The sequence below is a fragment of the Ammospiza caudacuta genome, chromosome 5 (genome assembly GCF_027887145.1).
Source record: "Ammospiza caudacuta isolate bAmmCau1 chromosome 5, bAmmCau1.pri, whole genome shotgun sequence".
Classification (NCBI taxonomy): Eukaryota; Metazoa; Chordata; class Aves; order Passeriformes; family Passerellidae; genus Ammospiza; species Ammospiza caudacuta.
In genome coordinates this window covers 16692931-16716416 of record NC_080597.1, presented here as the reverse complement: position 1 = coordinate 16716416, position 23486 = coordinate 16692931, and the positions used below count along the sequence as shown (strand labels likewise).

General features: G+C 39.8%; 1 protein-coding gene across 1 annotated transcript in view; it reads left to right on the top strand.

Moving 5' to 3' along the window:
• SCUBE1 (signal peptide, CUB domain and EGF like domain containing 1) overlaps nucleotides 1-23486 on the top strand; it is a 189225-nt gene that overhangs the window by 46298 nt on the left and 119441 nt on the right. Inside the window, exon 4 of the mRNA XM_058804924.1 lies at nucleotides 5449-5583. Within this exon, the coding sequence (XP_058660907.1) occupies nucleotides 5449-5583 (135 nt within the window). The remainder of the gene's footprint in view (nucleotides 1-5448; nucleotides 5584-23486) is intronic.

The following is a 23486-nucleotide window of genomic DNA, read 5'->3' as shown; positions in this document are numbered from 1 at the left end:
CACAGCGTGTCACTGCTTGTAGGAGCGTTCCAGCAGGAGCACCTGCCTGCAGCCTCTGATCTGATACCACTCCTACATGCCAGATTTGCTCTTTGGACTCACATGGGTATCTTGAGATCCCATCTTCCAAGACACCCACTCCAACAGAGCATCACGGTACTTGGAGGATTAGAGAAGTGAGAAGAGTGTGTTCCAAATGCTGCTGTCATTAAAGGTTAACTCACAGAAATGAGCACATTTGGTTTTAAACATGATATACTGAAGTAATTTGAATTGTTTCTGTGATTATCTTATTTGTGTATTGCTGTGCTTCGGGGTTCAGAATAGATGAGAGAGACAGTGCGAGGCTAGGGAGGATTTGTAAGATGAAGAAAAATGCAGAAAAAGTAAGTAGTGAATGAATATTTACTCTTTCTCACAATAATGGAATCTGGGGGCATTCATCCAGAATATGAAGCAGCATTTTAGAAATAAACAAAAGTATGTAATTTTTACAAAACTTATAATAAAATTAAATCTCATAATTGAATTGCAGAAGTGATTGTCCCATCATGTTGGGCTCATTGGAGATTAGAGAAATCACACAGGAAAGACCCAGCAGGACAATAGCCTAGGAAGTGACTTAGGAGAGTTGATAGGTGTGTGATGCTGAAACCTGGAAGAACATGTCTGCAATTGTATTGTCCCATCTTTACAGTCTTCTCCTGAGTATCAGCTACAAAGACAGTGTCAGAGATGCTGGGCTAGGTGTGAATTTGGTATAATTATGACAGTAGTAAATCCAACACTGTGATTTTTAAAAATTTTATTTAGACTTTTCAGCCAGCTTTCTGACTAGAAATATTCAGAATATAATGATTTTAAAATTCCAGAATCAGGCACTTACATTTTCCAAGCCTATGGTTGCTAATCTTTTCCCTTACAAATGCAAAATATCCCAAGTGGTGTTTTGTTGCTAACATTTGTGTCAAGTCCGCAGTATTGCTATCAGTTCTTCATCTCTGTGTCATGATGTTCTGCACTGGTTAAATAGGCATCTTAAAGATATCTTCCAAAAGTTTCTAAGAGTAGCTTAGAGGAAAAAAAATAGCAGGATCAGCTCCTTAGATCATGAGTCAAAATCCTGTTTTTGGAAGTCTTGGTGCAACAGCAAGTACATTTTACTATGGTTCCCAAATGCTTTGGTGATTTTGAAGACTCAGATTTCTGAGGGTCTTAAGTGTTCATGAAAATGCTGACATAAAAATGTCGTAAGGAAGGAAGAGAAGATCAGGGGAGGAAGAAAACAGTGGACATACTGTTCCTGGCATTGACTCTGTGTAGTGTTTCCACTTCTTGTCTTCCTGCTCGTGGTTTTGGTTTCAGGTACCCTTAGCAGACCTTTCTCCGTGGTATCCAAACAGGACACTCTGCTGAAAGAGCTTCTTTCGGCCAAACACTGCAGGAAGCTCTGTGCCAGATCAGGGTGAAACACCAGTGAAGTTAATTTGAAAAATTCATCAGATAAATTAAATGAGAAACTGAAAACATTTGTTTATTTAATACATAAAACATTCATCTTTATCAACTGTAATATTTCCTACCCTTTGATACTGTTCCACACTACCACTCTCCAGAGGATCTCATCTTACTAAGGTACAGAACACGAGTTTGATTATATGAAGGCAGTGGGCCAAAAAGCTAGAGGTCTTATGCAAATTGAAATCTGCATTCATTTGCATAATGCTTCTGATATAGAGATATAGATATAGCTACATATGTATGCATTTATGCAGCCGTTATCTCTCTGTCTCTGTTGAAAGATCCTTCTCCTTTCCCAGCCTTTCCCTGAGCTGGCTCTTGCCCTGGTCCTGCTTTTCCTTGGTGAGGACTGGCCACTCTGAAGTCCAGGGGCTCCCCTCCCTGCAAACATAGGTTTGTCCCTGGTCTAAATTCTGCAGCAGCAATTCTTGCTTTTGTGCTGGTGGTGATCGGAGCTGTTTATTTGTGCTGGTAAGGAGCAGCTAAAAGCTGTGGAAACTGAGCTATTTCTAGGTGCTTCCAGCAGCAGTTGGCTTTGGCAAACAGAATCACAGGACAGTTCTTTGTGATGAGCATTACAGAGGATGGCTTAAGGATGTGTATACACTCTCTACTAGTTCTTCATCCTCTTTTTGAGGATGAGGGTGGGAGCCATGTGGAATAACCATCTGAGCTCAGCTCAGGTGAGAATAATTTAACATTCTTTAGTGAGTTTGGATTGTAAAGACTTGGTGAAATCTTCCTGCATCAGTTGGGTTTGGGACTCAACTCTCCCATGAGAACTGGATAATGTACTTTAGGAGCCAGCACACTATCAGGTGGGGAGACCAAGCTGAAACTTTTGTCATATAAGGAGGATGGGAAATGGATTTGACCTTCCATACACCAGTTTAAAAGAATGGAGACTTGCTCCTTCTACCTTGAGGCTGCCATCCTCAGAGACAATCTGAATTATTGTCTCCTGACAATCCTGAATGATCAATGGTACCTGATTTTGTGTAAAAGTTTATGAAAGAAGACCTGTCTATTGCTCAAAAGAAGAGAAAAATTCTGTTTCATTAAGAATAGAGTAATAAACCAAGTAAGCTTTGTATTTGTGCTTAATAAATTTTAAAGTTTTTAATATGGGTTTAGTTGGGGCTTAGAGTAGGTGTTTGAGTCACTTTTATGCCATAAGTGACTTTTTTCAAATCTCCAGAGTTAGGCCGTGGGGTACAGGTATAAACTGTCACACAGATTTGGCACCAATTAAAGCTCCTGATAATCTACTGTCAGTTTTTTTCAAAACAGTCAACAGCCATGTTGGACATGTAGAGAGTCAGCAAAACTGGAGCTAAAAAGCTTTGTTGAAAATCTGACTACTTATTTTGGTGTTTATGTGGAACTTAATTGCTAGAAAATCTGGTCCTAAATTCAGTCTCATCCATGTTGCACTACCAATGTTTCCACTTTCAGGTGGATAAATTGAGCTGCACTGAATAAGAATTGGACAATGAAAAAAATAAATAGGCCCTTGGGCAGGTGTTTCATTTGTGAGATTTGAAAAAATTCAGAGACATTAAGGAATTACTCTGCCAGATCTACCAAAGCTTGAGCTTCTTGGAGTCAATGGAGTTCTCTTGCATAACTTCAGAAGATTATTTTATGCTGTTCTCTCAACTGCGTTATTAACGAACTGATAGGTTGATCATAAAGTGACTTTATTGGAAAGAAAATTTACCAAGTGAAGAATTCAGTAAATATTTTCCAGGCATCCATGTCCAATAGATTGCTTGGTGTGATGAATAGTAAGCAATACTGCCCTTTAAGACTGCAGTAATACAAAGTGCTACAAAAAGCCTGACCCACTCTCAGGACTGAGACCTGAGAACATGTAAATCCTGCACCATCAGGCCAAGATCCATTGCAAGGCATATGTTTGGTGTAGAGTACTCCTAGATCCCAGCTGTTTGCTTTCTTCAAGTCCTTCATCAATGCATACTAAAATAATTTTGAGAGTAGCAATTGAACACAATTGGAAGAAATTCCTCATAGAAAATCCTTTTAAAGAGTTTTGATTGTAATAATTTTATTCTAGCATATGGATTTAGGGCTTGGTGATAAATTGATCTCGTTATGGAAATGGTAAGTGATTAGCATTTGCTATCAAGAGCAGAAAAAAAATGTTTACAAATCAATGCATTCGTTTCAGAGTATTCATGAGAGTTGAAAGGCAACTGTTTGAGTTACTTTGTGATGCCATAAACAGAGCTCTGGGAAGACCACATACTTTGTAGCATAATTTGAGGTTTGTGCATGTACCAACTGAGACTTTCCTTCAGTAAGTGCTCAGCTAATTTTCCAAAAAGGAGAATCTAGATTCCAGGCTGCTGTTCTGAAGGAGCAACTTTGAGTTGGCACTGATAGGGCAGCAAGGCCTGCTGACTGACAGAGGAAGGGTCTAACCAAGAATATTTTCCTTCTTGTGCAGGAGTAGGCAAGGAAAGTCTTCACTTTCCCCTTTCCTCCACACTCCCAAAATCTCTGATTGGGTTGTGACAATGTTCACATCTGGAAAAGAGGAAGAACTGAGGGCAAGGGGGATTTTGATACAGAAAATTTGTCAATAGCACTTAACATTTCCTGGTAAATAAAAAAAAGGAGGACTGTCTACACACTTACATTGTAGTTCAAGACAGAATGAGACTGCCTGGTTTCCCTGGGTGCTGCTGTAAATTACCCCAGAGCTTTTTTCTCTGTGAGAAAGAGCTACAACTGCTGTCACATGAAGGCAGCACAAACAGCAATAGCTGAGCAAGCTGCTGGAGCTCATGGCCAGCCCTGCATTCAGGGCTGCCTGGAGTTGGCCTTGCTTGCAGCAGTACCATCAAGAGCAGCTTGGGTTTACCTTACTGTGTTGTGGCCACTCCTGGTGGAATTAATTTCTGCAGGAGCTATGCCAGCTTTTCTGAGGTTTGGAGTGTTGTGGATAATTTAGCTTTGTTGTGGTTTTTTTGCCCCTTCCAAAAATAAAATGAAAGCAAAACACACACCAACTCCATTGCTGATATGTTGGCACATACTGTGAAATATCTTAACTGGCTGAAGGGTCTTCATAAAAAAGGAAAGCATGGAATTTTCAGGTGGCAAAAAAAAAAAAAAAAAAATAGACATGACTCATTTTCATGAGCAAAACAGGAAAATTGGAAAGTTGAATGTGGGTCAGATACCTAGTAGTGGCAGTGCTGATACATAGGTGTCTGTTAAACGCTACAGCCTAAAAACAGTTACACCAAAGAGAAGTGATGGAGCATAGGCCCTCAAACAGCCAGTAGCTAATGCTGCCTTTGTGGTTTTATATATTTATATATATAAAATGACAATATAGACACGGAACATTTAGATTTAAGAAGCCTTCTTTTCACTAAACAACATTAAACAAACTGACAAAGTAGGGGGTTATGACTCCAGTAATTGAAACATGCTGTTCTGTTCAAGACCAGAACTCTATAAAGACTCTTTTCACCCAGTAATGCCCTTTGTGTTTGCCTGCTATCCCTGCTAGAAGTTACTGTAGACCTGAAGTATGTCTTTCCAAGTGGAGTGGGAATGACAGAGTGCAACAGCACACTTGGCAGATGGGGTCACAGCCTTTTTAGGTTATTCATGTTCATTGTGCTCTGGAAATCAATTTGCAGCTCAGAATACATGAAGACTTAGGGAGATTCCTCTCCCCACTGTTTGGGGTTTTGTTTTGGTTTTTTTTCATTTCAACTTCAACTGTAGGATACAGAAAAAACAATTAGAGGGATTAATTTGGATTAACTAATTTGAGTAATCTTCATTAGCTTAATTTACAGCATGCCTTTTTGTGTGTTCCTCACTCTTCTAGATTTGTATTCTGAATCTGTGCATTACCCTGAATTTCTTTTTCCTTCTGTCTTCTAGATGTTGATGAGTGTCTGGATAACAATGGAGGGTGCCAGCAGATTTGTGTGAATACTATGGGCAGCTACGAATGTCAGTGCAAGGAGGGCTTTTTTCTGAGTGATAACCAGCACACCTGCATTCATCGCTCCATTGGTAAGTTTTAGTGGGTAAAATGTGCTGTTTAGAATAACCATGCTCTGTCAGAAAAGCTGAAATAGTTTGGGGATTGTTGGGTTTTTTGTTTTTAAACCTCCACAGTTCCCAAAATCATTTTACTGGTTGGTTGGATTTGATTGATTCCTCTGCTAGCCAAACTTGAAGCAGAGCCATAAATAAGACAAAGAGACAGGCTTTGGTTTGACACACAAATTATACTTGGTTCACACAGCAGACGCTTTGTGTAGGCAGAGACGGATTTTCAGATAGTAACTTTCTGGTTCTGAGTTTCCAGAACTTAAAAATCTGTTTATTGGATAATGGTGCGCCTGTGTTTCACCTTAGAAAGCATGGTATCTCAAATCCAAACAAGCAGCTTGTTACTTCTGTGTAAGTTACACAGCTTGTGGGGTTTTTTGCCAGTTGTGTAGCTCATTATTTCATTGCAGACTGATCGTGGCTGATACTATATTGGCACTGGATTTTTCTGTGGTTCAGTACCCTGACCTTGGGTGGATTAAAAATCGGTTTCTCTGTTGCCTATGCACTAGCAGTAGAAACAAGGAATCCCTAAAGAACTGTGATCCTTGTCTGCTGCTGTTTTGGACTAGAATAAGCAGCTTTCCCTTTTCTATGGATGTCAGACATGGAAGACAAGTTTGAGTGGAAAGGGAGAAAAGAAAACAACATAGTCATAAATCCTTGCAATTAAGTGGATTCTCTCAGTGTTCATTCAGGCTTCTGTGACCCTGGAAGCAGTGGGAAGATATGCTAGCAAACTCATTTACCAATAAGCAATACAGAAAGACAAAGTAACAAGATGAGACTGGTGATCAAGAGTGCTGTAAATTTCAAAAGGCCACACAAATGCTTCTGAGCTATTTTAAGAGACTAATACTAACCAGAAAATCATGCTTGAATACAGAGTATGAGTTTAGTCATTCTGTTGATAAGAAAGCAAAACATTGTTGTTTTGCTACAATGTAGCATCTCAGAAATGTAGATGTGTTTCTGGCACTGTGTGTCTGCTTAAACAGAATTGTAATGACAAGTAGTGATTTTGACTTTCAGAATCATGGAACTATGGAATATATATAACTGTGGAATATATATAACTATGGGCAGGTCCAGTTTTTAGCATGATTATTAAGTTTTAAGTATTTTGATTATGATAAGAATATGCAATTAAGCTAAAAGAACCAGTGCATGTTTGAGGTTGTTATCTAATAGGTTTTTTTGTCATTCTTTAAACCTGAATTGTCCAGATTTCTGTCCACCATAAAGTAACCCTGACACAGAGATATCAACAGAGCAAGGAATAGTTGCTGGAGGCTTAATGAAAAGCACTTGCAGAGTACTGCGCTACAACCATTATTTCAATTTGCACATTATAAAAATTCCCAGCTGTAATAAAAAAAGAATCTAGTTATCTGAGATGGAAACTAATGAAATAAATGAAAAATGAGACTCCAAAGGCAAAAGTTTATTCTAAGGAATAGTTTCATGGCAGGAAAAGGGTGTGCTTTTATGGCAATGAGGATTATGAGTTTGTCAGAAAGACTAGGGGAGTGGATTTGATTACTGACTGCTGTGGGCATATAATAAATATGCATGGCAAATATATGTGTGTTAACTTGTCTACAAAGAAAATGTCATATAAGATATGGATGTTTAATTTGAAGCAATATATTAAAATTGTTTTAGATCTGAAAAAAACCAAGCAAACTACCAAATAGACAAGTGGGAATTGCAGTGTGTTTTATGAACAAATGGTTTGCAGCTCTTCAAAAGTGTCAGTTTACAATAACAGCAAATATTACACTGCAGTGTCATGATCCCCTAACAGAAATACATCAGGTGGGTATGCTAGAGGAAGGAACTGAGATGAAATGATCTCTCTCACTTGCCAGAGGTGCCTGAACTGCAAACAGTAAACATGCATGGTGAGAAAGCAAATGGCTTTTTTAATATTTGTGTTTACTTGCTTTCGTAGCTCTCACTTGTAAGCGCTGCTACAGAAACTGTTGGAACACAAAAATACACATCAATGTATTTATCCAGAATGGTGCCAGGGCTATATTGTGACTGTGCCTCTGTTGGTAAACAGGGCTGGAGTGGACAAAGGCACCCCATGCAGCCAGCACTGCAATCCAAACACGAAGGAACTGACTTGCCAAAGCCCTTTAGCGAGTTTGTTGACTTTGTGCATAATAAGATCCATTCATTGCAGAGTGGGTGCATTTCTATCTCTGTAAAATGCATGTGCAGTCACAGAGTGTTGGTGTCCTGAACATTACCTAAAGTCTCTCCAAACACTCAGCTAGTCTCAAACCATCGGCCACAAGGGTCTTCATGCGGTTTGCTGCCACCTTTCCCCTCCTGTTTTCAAATGCCTTGGGAAAAAAGGCAGAAGCATTGCAAGGTGCTTAGGAGATGATTGGAGCTGGGATGTGTTCAGAAGCAGGGGAGCAGCACAAAGCCTAAGGATGCCTTGTCTGCAGGCCCAGCTCACCTGTCTCAGGCACCAGCAGAGCTGGTACTGATCACATGCTTGGAGCTCACCAGCACATTCAAGTCATGGGATGGTTTAAGAGTTTAAAAAGGGCTTTGGATGTTGAGAGTTGAGCAGAGGAAGGAATACATCCCTTTTTGCACTTAGCAGGCAAAAGAATGGTGTCTTCCAATAAGAGAGATCCTCCTTAAAATTGTTTTAGGAGAATCTGCTGCTCTGTGAATTTTCTCCGCTTCCAGAGATGCTCTGTGCTTGTTCCAGTGTTTTTGGGGTGTTTTGTGTCACTGTGCTCCTACCCACAAGCATGAGCATTGCAGCTCATGATGCGGATTTATGTTCTTGTTTCTCAAATGACACGTTGGCTTGTCATCCAGAAGTGTTATTATCTCTTGTAGACAAAAAGGATTAATGATCCACAGAGAAATAATAATTTTATACTAGTGGGAGGCCAAGCTCTCAATAAAGTCAGAGCAAACTCTAGTGTCCCAGCATTTGCATTGTTTCACTGTCTTCATTACAGGCCTACTGATTTCTTATGTTTAGTCCCAGTATCTTTTGGGAGGATGCTATGCCCAGTACTACTTACCTCATTTGTTTTCACATAAAACTGAATTTTGCTTTGCTGAGTCAGATTTCAGTGCTAGTTTACTCGCAATAATGATGGCAAGAACAGGGAGAGAGAATGGTAGGGAGAATAGATTGTAGAAGTTATGGAGAACTTATCAGTTGTTTATCTTTGTATATCTTAATTGCATGAGGGGGTATGAACACTGGGAATCATACCAGAGACAAGGTTGTGTGTGTTTCCTCATGACTTAAAGAGCAACCTGAATAAAACAGCTGTTACTGACTGTATCATCTCCAGCTCCAGAGGGAGCATGTGTTTAATAAATGTAGAGATCTCTATCGTACACTAGCTGTGACCGAGTCAGGTTAGTGGGTTACAGCACGTTTTAACTGAATGTGATGATAAACCAAAATCCCTAATTCAACAAAGCCTTGGGACAGATCCTTAAAGTCCTAATTTAGGAAAGCTGGTGAAAAATCTAAATTGGGCTTAAAAAGTATTAAAGTAGACTTGTGCCTGTAGGTAGACAAAATAGACAGAGTGCCTGTATCTCCACTGAAGCTCACAGCAAAGGCTTGGGCACATCCCATTTTTGTTACAACTACATAAGGTGTTGTGGGCAGGAGCCCTGGCTGCAAACTGCCTCACCAGCCCAAATTCCCAGCTGAGCCCCACCCCCAGGGGCAAGTCTCCTAAAGCACAAAGGGTTTTTGCCTAGAAGCAACATACTTCAGGAGCTCTGTGGCTAGGAATACTTCAGCCCCTTTAGATTCCAGCTCTTGGATGTCTACATCTGGCATAGTTATATTAATAACTATGTCTTATGTCTGCTCATCATTTACTGCAATGGTTTTATATAGCAAGCACCAAGTAGGCTGAAAAGGCAGGTGAATTAGGAGTGGCAATTACATGTGGAGATGAGAAGAGGTGGAGAAGTACCAGGCTATGGAAGGCTGAAATCATGGTGGTCTCATCAAGTGGTGAAAAAAAAAAGCTTTTTACACAGTTATCACTGTCACTTTCAAGTCTTTTAAAACACTGCTTAGCAAGGAAATCCTTTTTCATCTCCCCCTATCCCATTAGCCTTAGCAGAGTTAGGGAACTTGACATAAAGTCAAGCTACCACAACTTAACAAGATTCTCAAAACCAGCTTGTCTCTTTCTGTACTAAAAGTGTAGGTTTAGACCCATAGGAAAAGGAAATATACTAAGCTGTGTTGTCTCGCACTTGCTAAGCAAGCCTCTGGGATGGTTTATCATGCTTTTGCTGATACACAGAAACTTGTTAAACTTGATTATGTGTTAAACCCTTGTTAATTTTGCAGTAGTAGCATAGGAGTCCATTGGTCATCAAACTACTGAGTTTCTTCTGAGGATTACAAAGCCATCTTTGTTCAATTTTTTTCCTTCCTATTTTCCATGATTTATTTTTATTCTTCATGTTTTTTCTTAGTTCAGTGCAATTTTGTAGTGGCAGAATAATGTGTAAGGACTCCCTGGGAGGAAGCGCTGTGCCGAGTCACTGAAGGAGGTGTTACAGTTGGGATTCTTTATTCCCATCTCTGGTGCTGATCCCTTGTGGGACTGTGGACAAGAAGGTTATTGTGACTCAGAATTTCTGCAAAGCATTTTAGAGGACAGAGGTGTTTTTTCTACAGAAAGCACAATCATCTCTTCGTATTTAAATTCATGTGGAAGGGTGACTTTAAAAAATTAAGTGTTGCCAGCACTGTTCCAGACTTTATGAAGTACTACTTTCTCATCCCAACTATGAAAGCTCTTCCATGATGATGTAACCAGTTAAATTACTCCACCTGAACATGCTTCACCATGGCTACCCTGAGTGCAGGTGTCCCATTCACAGAACAATCCTATTTATCTTATTTTAATTGGAATTCTAATATGAGTGTAAAGGAATGTGTGTAAAGAAAATTTTATAAAGGAAATCAGTTCATAGATAAAATAATAGGAAAGCATTTTAGACAGCAGCAGTTTTATCTGGACAAACTTAGTGTGATCTTGGAAGCCTTTTCCTAAAACTGCACACATTATGACATAAGTGTAATTGAATCTTGTCTCTTTACATGTTCCCATGATACATTTAGAATAAAACATTTCATTTATTATCTTTCACATAATATAGGAAATATAGATATAGAAAAGCTATTTGAAATCTCACTGTGCCCTGTTAGAAATGTATAACTTTTTAAAACTTTGTATAACCCACAAAAATTGCTGTACTTTCATTTCCAGGGCTCTTTGCTCCAGCTGCCTGTGTGAAGGGTACCTTGCATTTTCTTTCTCTATTCCTCTGGAATAGAAAGAGGTTTTAGTTTGTCTGGAAGGAAGATGCAACAAGTGAAACTAACTGGTATGAGTAAAAAGTAATTTCTGTTAGACCTGATCTCCCTCCTTTCGTATACAAATGACTGATGATTGGGACGAGTAAAATGAAACTGGTGTAAAACCAGTTTAAGTGTAACCTGACTTAGGTGCAGCTGTAAGGGGAAGCAGGAATCATCATAGAATCACAAAATCAGTTTTAGGTGAAAGTTTAGGGCTAGATGTGATAGTAAGCAGTCTCACAGGATCCTAGAACAGCCCAGGTTGGAAAGGAACTCCAGCCTTCTGTGGAAAAGGGAGCCTGGATGAAAATAGTGCCCTGTCTGGTCACATCCTGAAAACCAGCCATCAGCAGAGATGGTGACTCCACTATGTTCCTGGGGGGGCTGTTTCACTGAATGGTCATTCTCATTGTAAAAATTGTATTTCTTCAGTCATAAGATCGATAAAACCTTGGTCGGTGCAACTTGCAACCATTGCTCTTTATCTTTTCTCCCTGTGGCTCCTTGCAAAAAGAGAGCCTCCACCCTCTTTGTAGCTGCCCTCTAAGGACTAAACACTATCAGATTAAACTAAGCCTGTCCAAATAAAAGTGCAAAAGCAGAATTTTAAGTATCAAAATTCTCTGTACTATTTTGTTGATTTTTTTCCCCTTAGCTTTTAACTTAGGACCTGCAGTAAATGTCAGCTTAAATGCTTAGGATGGAGACAAAGGCATGCTACTTTTGGCTTACAAAAATTTTAAATGCATCTGAAACCTGAGGCTGCAATCTTCCATTTATATGTAAGAAAATGGAAGTGTAAATATTATAGAATTGTCAAAGACTGTGTCTGAACTGCAGGAGAGATCCCATCCATGAGAGCAGCTGCAGTTCTATTGCTCAGAGGAGTCCAGACAGAAACCAGGATGTGAGAAAATGTCATGTGACATGAAATCAAGATAGATTTTCAGTATATACCAAGTTGCAGAGTTAAATACAGCCAAGTAAAGTTGATTGCAGTCCTGTATTGAGTTCCTAGGGACAAATTCAGATTCATATCATACTTTCACTCAGCAAAATGGGACCAAGTCTCTGCACATTCTACTTTGGTTTTTTAGCTCACTTGCCTTCCAAAAGAAAAATCTTTTGTTTCAAAATTTTCTGGGACTTTGAATTAGTTTTAATTCAGCAAGAAAACCAAATTTTGTTGAGTAATCAATACCTATTGTTGCTTTGCTTCAGCTGAGATTGAATGCACTAGAAAAGCAACAGTTGTGAAGATACAATAGGTCAGGAGCTAATTGAAACTCAAAGAAAGTCTCCCAACACTCAGGAACAAGAGCAGATGTCCAGATTTTGCCAAAATCTGGAATTGAATTCCAAGAGTATTGTGCAGAAGCTGTCCTTCAACAGGTACCAGATTTAAGAATACTGATCAGAACAGGCATAAATATTTTAAAAAGAAAACAGAAAACATAACAACACTAAAAAAATCATAGCCAACATGAACTAGGAAACATCAGCTGGTAGGTAATCTAGAAGTCATGTGGATATATTGCTTGAACAGTAAATGCACAGTTGAATATGACTGAGTGATAAACTAGGACATGCAGGTAATTTCTCAGTGAGCAAGGATCTAAAATAGTTTAATGGTACAGTCATTGTTTTTGCATGGTTCCATTGCCAGTGCCTTTTGGTGTGGAAAGGATGAAAACTAAAGGGGGAAAGTTAAGCTGGAGGTGCTCTTGGAAAGAGCAGCTGTTTGAAACAGCCTGCAGCAGCATGACAGCCAGCCAGCTTGCCAGGGGCAGCACAGGATTTGTAAGTCAGATCAGAAATCTCTCCACACCTGTGTGACAGAAAGTGCAATGAGCAGGCAGGAGCTCAGCAGCTGAGTGACTGGCAGTGCTGACAGGATGGGAAAACTACACGCACGAATGGGAAAACACACTGGAAAGCAGGACCTTAAGAAAAAAATTAAAAAGAGAAAATAGGCAAAAGAGGCTTTCACACTCAATCATTCAATAGCACTGGAAGGGAACCAATGTTCTGTTCATACTGTCTACTTTGGATATAGGAAGATTATACTAAATAAAAGAACTGACATGTTTTTTAAAGGCCTCTATCATCCAGTTGACTGAAACATCAGGTGAGAAAGATCTGGGAAGAATATTAAGCCAGAGCATACTGGATAAAAGCTTGCATACACACATAGCACAACAAATGGACTCTGTTTTAAGTATATACCATATGTTGTATTTGTCATGGGTCTTTCTCTGAATGCAGGGCCTGCTCTGAGTACTATGTAAAGATGCTCAGCATCTTTCATACCTGCTGTAGTCTCTGCATGGCTTGTGGTTTTCACTGTGTAGAGAAATCAGTCACAGACTGTGTTGCAGGCACTGTTCCTCTTCTCTGCTATCCATGACAAATCTCAGCTGTGATCCAGCAGGAGCTCTAGGGACTGATACTACTACAAACCTGATACTGCTATATATATACTGCATTTCTTCTGGTTATAAACCAGGAGAAATTCAAGATCTGAATAGGAAATACCTGTTCATAATAACTGCTAGCCTCCTGTATGTGGCATGCATTTTATTGGTTCTATTAATTATTCAGTTCCATGTAGTTGTGTTTGAGGTTGCTCTGAGCTATTCTGAATTAATTTAGGAGTTAATTGAAATAAGAAGAGAGATGCATGTATTTAATAGTCATATATATTTCAAGCCTAAGAATACTTGCATGCTTTGTTAAATTTTATACCTTATAAGTCACTGTGAATGCTTTCATAGCAGGAACTTTGTAGGAACACCATGAAATATTTTTAAGAGGAAACAAAAAGAAGAAGGGAGTGAGACAAAGGTATGTCAGGCAAACAGAAAATAAGAGGAGGAGGAAGAGAAACAGCCAGCCAAATGGGAATGAGGTGAAGAGGAGGAGAATAGATAGAAAATGAAGAGTGAGAAACAACGTAAGGCAAAAATCTATACTTCTTTTCTCTCCTTAATTCCCTGTCCCACCAGTAAAATTTCTTTCCAATGTCTACTCCCTTAGAGTTTTCATTTAGGTAACTTCTCTCCTGTATAAGCCACAGTATAGTCACAGGACAGTCATGGTAGCAGTGTCTTTGGAATCTTTTTTTTTCTCAGTGGAATGGGATTGTGTGCTGAGATTGCAAAGTCAACCTGCAATCATGAGCAACTCATCAGGATGATTTCCCTGCTTTGCTGCTCCCGGGATTTCAGAAATGCAGAAACGGAGGTGTTAAGTGTAACAGGGGGAGGAGAGCATCTGAACTATGTTCATTATTGATAAAAGCATTGAGCTTGTGCAGCAAATCAATTAACCTAAGTTTTGTGCACCATGCATAGTATGACTAATCATTTTCCAAAGGCTGTGCCTGATTTATCAGGGCTGAGAAGCTGCAAGTAATCTTTCTTCTCTTGTTCCATCATAAAACATTCACCTTGGAGTAAAAGCCGCAGCACTTTTGGCCCCCTTTGATATGGAGTACCTTCTTTAAAAGTTCTCTGTGTTTATAGCTCGCTAAATCACTGCACATGCCATGTAAACCCGTGTTATCCACTTCAGTGCTGCAAGCATTGTGTTACACAGCTGATTTATCAGAGCTGGCAGATTTTCTGCCTACACTTTACATGGGCAGAGGATGGAAAAATAGCTGCTATCTTCAATCCATATCAAACTGCAAAGTCTAGAAAGGCCAAAGCTCAGAGCCTTCTTGCTAAAACATTAATTTTTAACAGAAATCCACATGATCAGTTTTGGCATTTCAGTATTTAGTGTAATGAGAATTGGTTATTTAAACTGACATTTCCTTGTAAGGCTACAAATGCCAAGATGGGAAAGCAGGAATGTGCATGTTCTTATGCTGTGTATTTCTTCTCCTTCTGCTTCTTCAGAAGTGAACTCCTAGTTACTTGCTTTTCTAATTCCTAATTGGCTAGGGGATGTCGCAGGAGTTTACAAAAACTACCTCCACTCTGAAAGAGGACCTACACTATGTGCTATAACTTATAGATGTGAGGGACAGAAAGGTAAATAATTTGCCTAGAGTTACACAGGAAGGCTGTAGAAATCACAAGAACTTTCCAGAAAACCTGTGAAGGGATCATTTGTCAGTACATGTAGTTTAATTGATACTGTGTTGATTTCACAAAATCTGTTTTGTTAAGCTGAGTGTCTCTTTTTATGTATGCTCCTACTATGAATAGAATGCAGATACCCTGAACCCCATTCTGTTGATCTGTTATTTAATTTATCTTTCATCCCTGGTGCACTCTAACATCAGTGATTGATGAATTATGTGTACATGTTTGGAGGTCAAAGTGTAGCACAGGGAACCCAGTGGATAACAGTGGATATCACAAATCCTGTTCTCTCCCACCTTCCCACATTTTTGTTCGCTTTGTTCTCTGTTGGCTCAGTGTTGTAAATTGAATAATTCCTGATGGTGTCAGGCAGCTTGACTTCTCACTGAAATTCAGGATGACTGTTGACTCTCTGCACGGTGCCTTTGTACTGGGAAGGCAGCAAAATTGACATTGGAAATGGATAGGTTCTGAGAAGCAAGGAGGAATACAGCCACCTGAACAAGCCAACAAAATGTTGCCAGCATTCTTTTTGAAAGAAGTGTATTCTGTCACTTAGCCAGATTTTGTTCTCTGAAGTAGTTGATTTTAGTTGATTTTTCTGGTTTTCTGTGTTGTTGTTGTTGTTGTTGTTGTTGTTATTTTGTGGAGACATTGTCATTGGCAGTGTGTGGAAGCGGCGTTTAGGCAGCCTTGTCTGCCTCTGTGGGTGGCTGTTGTGTGGCACTGAGAACCCATGAAACTCTCATCGGGCAGAGAGGCTGCTGCAAGGAGCAGCTCAAACACGGAGCCTGATTTGCTGGGTGCAGGAGGGTGTTCCTGGTAGTGTCTGTGAATCCAGTTTCCTTTCACAGGTGAAATATCTCAGTATTGGGGGAGCTTTGCAGGAAAAAAATGAGCAGAACAAACCCAAAGGGTCCTGCTAGCTCTGCTGAAGGGCACATCCAGGGAGTGCTGGAGGTGAAACTGGCCTGCCTGAGCAGCAGCTGTTTGTCTGCCTGCTCTTCTCCCGGGCTGGGATTCTGCTCCTCACCTTTCCAGATAAAATGCTTTCTGAGCTCCCTCTAAGCTTCCCAGAAAAAGCTATCATTTGGCCTAAACACTTACTTAATGGCTATTTAATTGTTCTGCTCTAATCTGAGTCTGAAAAACATATCATAAAAAATACAAACAAACCTGTAATGAGCTGTTTTAAAGCAGGAGTTGTAGTTTCCTAAGCTAATCTGTGTCTCATACTTGAGTCCTGAGTTGTACATTTCCCTGGAGATTTCTTTTGAAACTGCTGCATGTGTAGACCTAAACAGGACTGTTGAGCCTTTGGCATTAGTTCAGAATACCGTGTGCTGTTCAATCTTCCTAGAATTCCCAAAGGAGATAGTGAGCTGTCACTGCCATACTGTCTCTCAGAGAAACTGACCACTTATTGGCCCAAAGAAAACTGAATAATCTGGAGGATTGCCTATCAGGAGCTGCCAAAATGCTCCATAAAATAGTCTCACAGCAAAGTAAAATGCCAGAAAAACAATAAAACCAAAGAACAGCAGTTGTAATACTCAGTAATTAGGGCCTTTAAAAGGATCTTAAGGATCCTCCCTGGTGGGAGCAGAAGAGCTCTTTTGTGTTTTTTATGTTGTTTTTGTTGGTTTTATGCAAAAGTTATATTAGGTGGCTAAAGGAATTTTCCTGTTGTCCAGAATGTGGATTTGTTTAACCTAGCTGTAGTTTATATGTAGTAGCACTTCAGAAAGTCCATCAAATTCACTTGTTCCTATTAGCTGTCAAGTGCCTAAACCCAAAATGTAAATAAATATACCCCCATCTTATTTATATGTCATTTGGTTAAATATTTTTGGGGTTGTTTTGTTTCTTCATTTCCTCCAAAACACCTGCAAAAGCCTTGTTTTCTCTTAGTGTTTTTTATGACTCATTTCATGGAGATACTTCTGTACCGAGCTATACAAAGTTGAGCTGTCCCAAAACCAACTTTGTGAACCAAAGTGTGGCTGTGTTGAAGGACATCTCATTTTTCCTTTTTCATATTTATTCTCTCTTTGGATTTCCATGAGTCCTATTTACAGGCAGAATCAGGATTTCCTTGCTTTTCAATATGGCATGATGTCAGGAAAAACACTGCTATTTTTTTCTGCTTACCTTGACCACCAATAAATACCACCCAAATTAAAATCCATGTTCAGTGTTTAGCTGATGCTTTTCATCAAAGTATAGAAATCAAATACAGCTGCTTATCAAGAAGAATTCTATTTTTTGTGTTCTCACAAGCACAGCACTATTGACTGCACTCTGTTTAGTCTTCTGCTGACCTCTGGCAAACAGCTTGTAGATTCCTAAGGATTTTCTTCACCTTTCTTTACTTAAATCATTAAAGCCAGGGATTGCTACAAACCAGATATGCTGCTAGCAGATCTCAAGCTTATTCCCGTGTGCAGTTCTGCCAATGCATCTCCATCTTCACTCATTCTGTCTTTTCACCTCCTTGCTCTTAATAAGAAATGGAACTCCAATTAGTGTATACATGGTGACTAGGATGAAATAATACACCATTTCTAGCCTATGGAATCTATAGAGGCCAAAGACTGCTCCAGTCAGTGCTGTAGTGCTCTCTCTGAAGTGGAGATGAGATCCAAGCCTGATCAGACTGGTTCTGAAGCCCACAGAGTCCCAGCAGTTTCTGTAGGATTTGAACAGGCATCACCAGACTGTGTACATCTGCCAACAGGAGAGATTGAATCAGGAGATGAAGCAAATCGTCATTGTTTCTTTGAGTTGCACCATTGCTCAGGTAGAGAAAGTCAGGAATAACAGTGCTACAATTCACTTCCTGCTGAAGAAATTAGCAAATCATTTTACCAAACTATAGGAGAGAAGTGACTCTAGATTCTATGCAGAGCTGTGAGAAAGAGAGTAAAAAGCAAGAAAGAAGCCAAGAGGTACTAAGTAGATTAAAGGTAATTCAGTCCTGAAGAATATACTTGCAGAGCAATTACACAGCCTACAACTCCCAAATGCTACTAATGATTATTATGTTAAAAGAGCAGAGCTATAAACAGGTGATGCTCTTCACTTTGGCACAGAAGAGAGCCTACTACTGTTAGGGTAAAGAAACTATACTGTGATGCTAAATAAGCCTCAATGCACAGAAAAAGGGCAGTGATGTGACAGCACCAGTGTGGTTTGTGTACACAGTGGATGTTTCTCACCCTGAATGTGCCAGCAGAGCATATAGAGTTCTGAAAGAAGCAGGTTCTTCCACTTTCACACCACTATTGCCCTGTAAACATTTCATTCATCTCTGAAGTACAACTTGCAGATTAGACTTCCACTCATTGTGTTCTTGATAGCATGGTCTTAAATGGCTAATAACATAGGACTGCTATTTCAGGTGCCTTCACATGAAATCTGATGCTGAGTGCCCCAGAAAAAAAATTAACCGTTTGTGACAGGAATGGGATCAAATTTGCTGCTTTGAGGAAGATGTATTTTCCCAGAAATGCCCACTGTGTGTCTGTGTTAGGTGCTGGTCCTAGCATTTGAACAGAGAAGCAAGAGGAATGTAAATACTAGTGACAGTAAAAGCAGAAATTATAACTATGCTTTAAAACAGTCCTTTTGGTAATATTGTTGTCAGGATTTTGTCCCCTGAGGTAACCAGAAAATGTTCTGATCGCAGGTAACTTTTCTCAAATGGCAAAATATTCATCATCCCATGCTACACCCATCCTTCCTGAGCAGCTCTCACTTCTCCCCTGACCTAGACCCTGCAATATTGCCTTCCAGACTGTGAATCACTCCTCTCTCTCCCTTGTGCCCCCACCAAATGTTATCATCACACCCGCTTGAACCCTGACATTTGTTTTGTGTAAGCTACAATCCATGGCTCAGGCTGACATTTTATTCAGATTCCTCTTCTGAACTAAACTCAGGGAAAACACAGCAACATATTTTGTTTGCATAGAATGGCAAACTGTCTAACCATAAAAGCAAGCCCAGTAAAAAGTTTGGAAGTTTTTTCATAGCTAAATAGCCCTTTTGTATTTCAACTAGAAAACAAGCTGGGTTTGGTTTTTTTTTCTTCTTCTTTTTGGCCTAGAAAACAGTGTTATACCACCAGTGTATGTATATTTAAAATTTGTGCATACAAATACGCATGCATTTCGTAAATACGTTTGCCTAAGCTATCCTTGAAAGCGGCTGCTGTGACCCCACTCCTTGCTTGCTATACCCAAGGGAGGCAGCATTGATTTTCTTCACTGAGTTCTGCAGGCTTTAATGAAAGCAAGGGAGAGGCTTGTGCCTACATTGCAATTTACTTTAATGTATGGGCAGTCTTTCAGACCTTTGTTGTTGGGACTATTCATGTGCTTAAGTGTTTTGCTGGATTGAAGCCACAGAGCAGTTAGCAAATTAGTGCACATACCAGGGTAGAGCATTCTATTTCTTCTTCCCAGACAGTTTGCATTTCCAGTATTTGTGGAGGATATAGAGTGACAAGCAGCCCGTTTGCTTTATTTATTAAATTGAATGTCAAAAAATGGGATGTCCTCTCTGTAGTTAGTATTTCTGCATCGCTTTCTGAAAGATCTTGTTCCCCTTTTCTTCCCATCCAAACTCCATTCCCTACAGAAAAAGTCTGGAGGGAAAAAGTCTATGTGGTAGCTATCACTGCCATACTTTATCTCCTGTGAAAGTAGCATTGTATGCATGGTTTTTCCTTGTGGTATGTTCAGACAATGTTAGAAACAAAATTCAGCTGTCAAATTTTTAGAGTGATAGGGACCACAGGTATTCATTGCAGGCTGACAGAAGCTTCTCTGAAGGCATTTGCCTAATTCTGTGCTTCCAGCTTGGAGTATGGGAGAGTAATTGTACATCTCCTTTGGAATGAAATTCTGACAGTGGCGTTTGAATTGGAAAAACACACGTTTCTACACACCTTATTAGGCAACAGATGTGTTCTCACTTTGTTAAATTATTTGTGAGCTTCTATATTGATACTGCTTTAGCAGCAAATTGACCAGGTGAGTTGAGGACCTCCACTCTCCCACTAGCACTGCTTTTTATGGCATTTGCTCTCAGTCACCAGGTCATTTATTCCACATCTCTGTTGTATCCTGCTTTCCACTTCTGATTAGTACTGGATGGCTTTCTCAGAGCAAGGTCATACCCCAATAGAGCCAAAAGCACCAGAATTTCACCTTGCAGAAAGCAGGGCTGCTGACTGCATCTTAGTTTGCATGTTGACATTATTTCCTGGCATTCTAGGCCTTTTTCTGTCCTGCTTATATTGCTGTCTCCATGCTTGTTGCATTAACTTTTAATTCCTGTGTGGACTAGTAGGCCAGAAGTTACTTTAAGACGTGGCTATGCATTGTTTCCTCACGGTGCAGCTTCTGAGGTAGTTACCTATTTTTTTAATAGAGCCCCTTTCATCCTGTAATATCCCAGGGTGCTTTAGAGCTGTGATCCTAGGAAACGACATTACCCCAATACCTCTGGACAGAGATACTTCAATTTATGGGCAGTGTGGGATTTTCCTACAGCACACGCTGGCTTTTACTTGAAACAAACTGTGATGCTCCCAGTAGTGATGAACACTACAATCAGGTGAAGGGAATGAGGAGCTAAGTCTTGTTTCCCCTTCACCACATCCCTGAAAAACAACTGGAATTCATCAAGAGGGTATAGAAACAGGTGGAGGCACAAGTCTCCAAAAACAAAACAAAACAAGGCTTGTTGTTGTAGAGTGTGGAAATGCTGATGTGCAACCAGGGTCAAAGAGTCAGCAGCAGGTGGACTCCTAGAAGAGGGAGAAGTTCTATATAAGAGAGAAATAAGGAAAGGGGGGTTTGTAGAGAAAGTGAAGGTGCAGGTGGTAACTACTCTGTAAGTAAAGAGAAGAAAATTGGAGCAGTAACTTGCAAGGGATATTAGAACAGATCTGGAAATGCAGTAGATATTGGCCAACATGACATTAATTTGGGAGCTGGAAACAGTGATCCTGATTGTTCCCGTCCAATTTAAGATAAGTTATGGTTCTGTGATTAGGGAAATTATCAAGAAAGCCCAACAAAAAGAGCACCAACTCAGGAAGATATAACTAGACTGGGATCAGAGAGAGAAAGGGATGAGGGATGTTAAAGAAATAGGGAGGCGGGAAGGAAAAATTCCAGACCCTTGCTTGGAAGTGTCCCTTGCATTATCTTCCCTTTTCCTACATAAGAAGAGACCAGAAGTTCCACTATCTCTGTGGGTTAGTATGTCCTTTTCTTCTGTCCCCAAGGGCCCTGAACAGAAGCTCCACTGAGATGAGGCAATGAAGAGATGGGTTCTGGGCAGCGTACATACTTGAGCAGTTGGGCAAGGGACCCTCCATTGTACTAGAGGACACTTTTAAAGAAATTTTCTATTTCCACATATGCAATTTTCTATTTCCAGGAACCCACAAGATGCATCAGATTGCTTTGATGAGCTTTCCTACCCTCACTGGGATATAGAAGGGAGTAGCCTCTACCCTTCTACCCTGGAAAGTTAGCAAAAATCTCTTGGAAGAGGGATGAATAGTTAATTTTTTTTTCTTTTAAATTGCTGTAAATAGCCTCAGTAAAAGTAATTAATGGGAAATGTGTTGTATTGTATGTAGTGCAGCGCTCTGGGTTTGTTTAGCTACTGAAAAGTAAAGTGGGAAGTGTGAAAGAAAACATATCTGGGCACAGTAAAATCTATCTGTGCTTATAGAAAGTGTATTGTCATATGCTGATTCAAAAAAGTGTAAATCCCTTCATATACCAACCCTATTCTGAGAATCCTGGAGCTTTCTGAAGATGTGTTGATATTAAGCATGTAAGGAATAGATGGTAGAGGGGAGTTATTATCTGACACAGTGTAAGCACCATGCAATATTTATACAATTATTAAACTCTCTGCATTGGATGGGTCATTTGCTAAGGTAATTTTTGCTCCTTGTGTTCTCAACTGGCCCAGTTGTCAGTACCATTATGACCAATGGGTCTCAGGCTAACATAACTAGTGCCTTTTGGTTTTGAGTCTCTGATTATAAGTAAATGGATTTATTTTGGGATGCTCTGAGGGAAAAGGACTTACTGCTGCTTTTCAACTCTATGGAAAACACAGTCATGCTGCCTTTAGCTGTTCCTGCCAGAAGAATACAGTGACTGTGTGTAGCACCCTCCTGTGGTGTTTTGTGGCTTTTACTGCTACTTTCATTTTATCCTTTGCTCCCTCTTTATCAAAGTTAGTGTCCTGATACTCACTACTTGTAGCTAAGATTAGGACAGCAAGGTCTACCATAATGAGCAATTCATGTCATGCTGTCAGCTTTCCTCATGGGTCTTATTCTTATTTCTGGATACTATCACACCTTTTCCCCATTCTGCTTGAAATCAGGATTTTAAAAATATGTACTGCTTTAATCTTCAGGTTTCTGAATGTATTTAGTTTCATGTTAAGAAGGTAATTGAAAGAAGGAAAAGTATTGTGAAAACATAGGTGTAGTATGAGCAAATGTCCTTTATCACATCTTTTAAAATTCCTCATTCTTATTTTCTGGTGGCATCCCTTTTCCTTCATTTCTGACCCCTGGTCAGAACAAGAAATTGTTATTCATGCTGAATCAAGTTTAAAGTCATCATATGGAAGCATTCACCTGAATGGTTCCATTTACTCCAAAAGCTGAACATTTCCAGGGTGCAGTCCAAGCAGCATTTGTCTGCTGTGATGCTACTTTATTCCATACATTCTACTGTATCCTAATCATCCTCATATATAAACCCTGCAGTATCACTCTGCATCATCAATAGAAGTTATTTCTATTGCAGGTAGCTTGTTTGTACTGCCATGTTTTCCACCTGATGTGTATGCAGGATCTCATTATTCATTTCCCCTTCTTCCATTCACCACCAGGAAGGATGTGTGTGTCTCTTGTGTCTCTGCCATAAACCAACTTTGCTTCAGAATAACATATTCATAAAGAAGTGATTTTTAAAATTTTAGTTAGATCATTCACAGTAAGGACTTTCTAATTCCTCTGAAGATTATGAGAAACTGCATGTAGAAATCTTTTAAGATAAGCATCAGAAATTTGATGACACTTCAGTAGCACGGCAATGTAGAAAATTGGGGTGATGTCTGATGTGCCTAATCTAGGTAAAGCACTGCAGTTTTTTGTAGTGTAACACCAGCATTCTGAAGCACTAGAGGTTTGGAGCCTGGGTGTATCACCCTGCTCTAGTCCCACTGAAAGAGGATAACATCAAGAATTACTGCATCCAGGCTTAGAGGCCATTTTCCTTTTTAGGCACAAGCAATAGGAGAGGCTGTGTTAGGGTTTACTTGGCAAGGAATGCAAG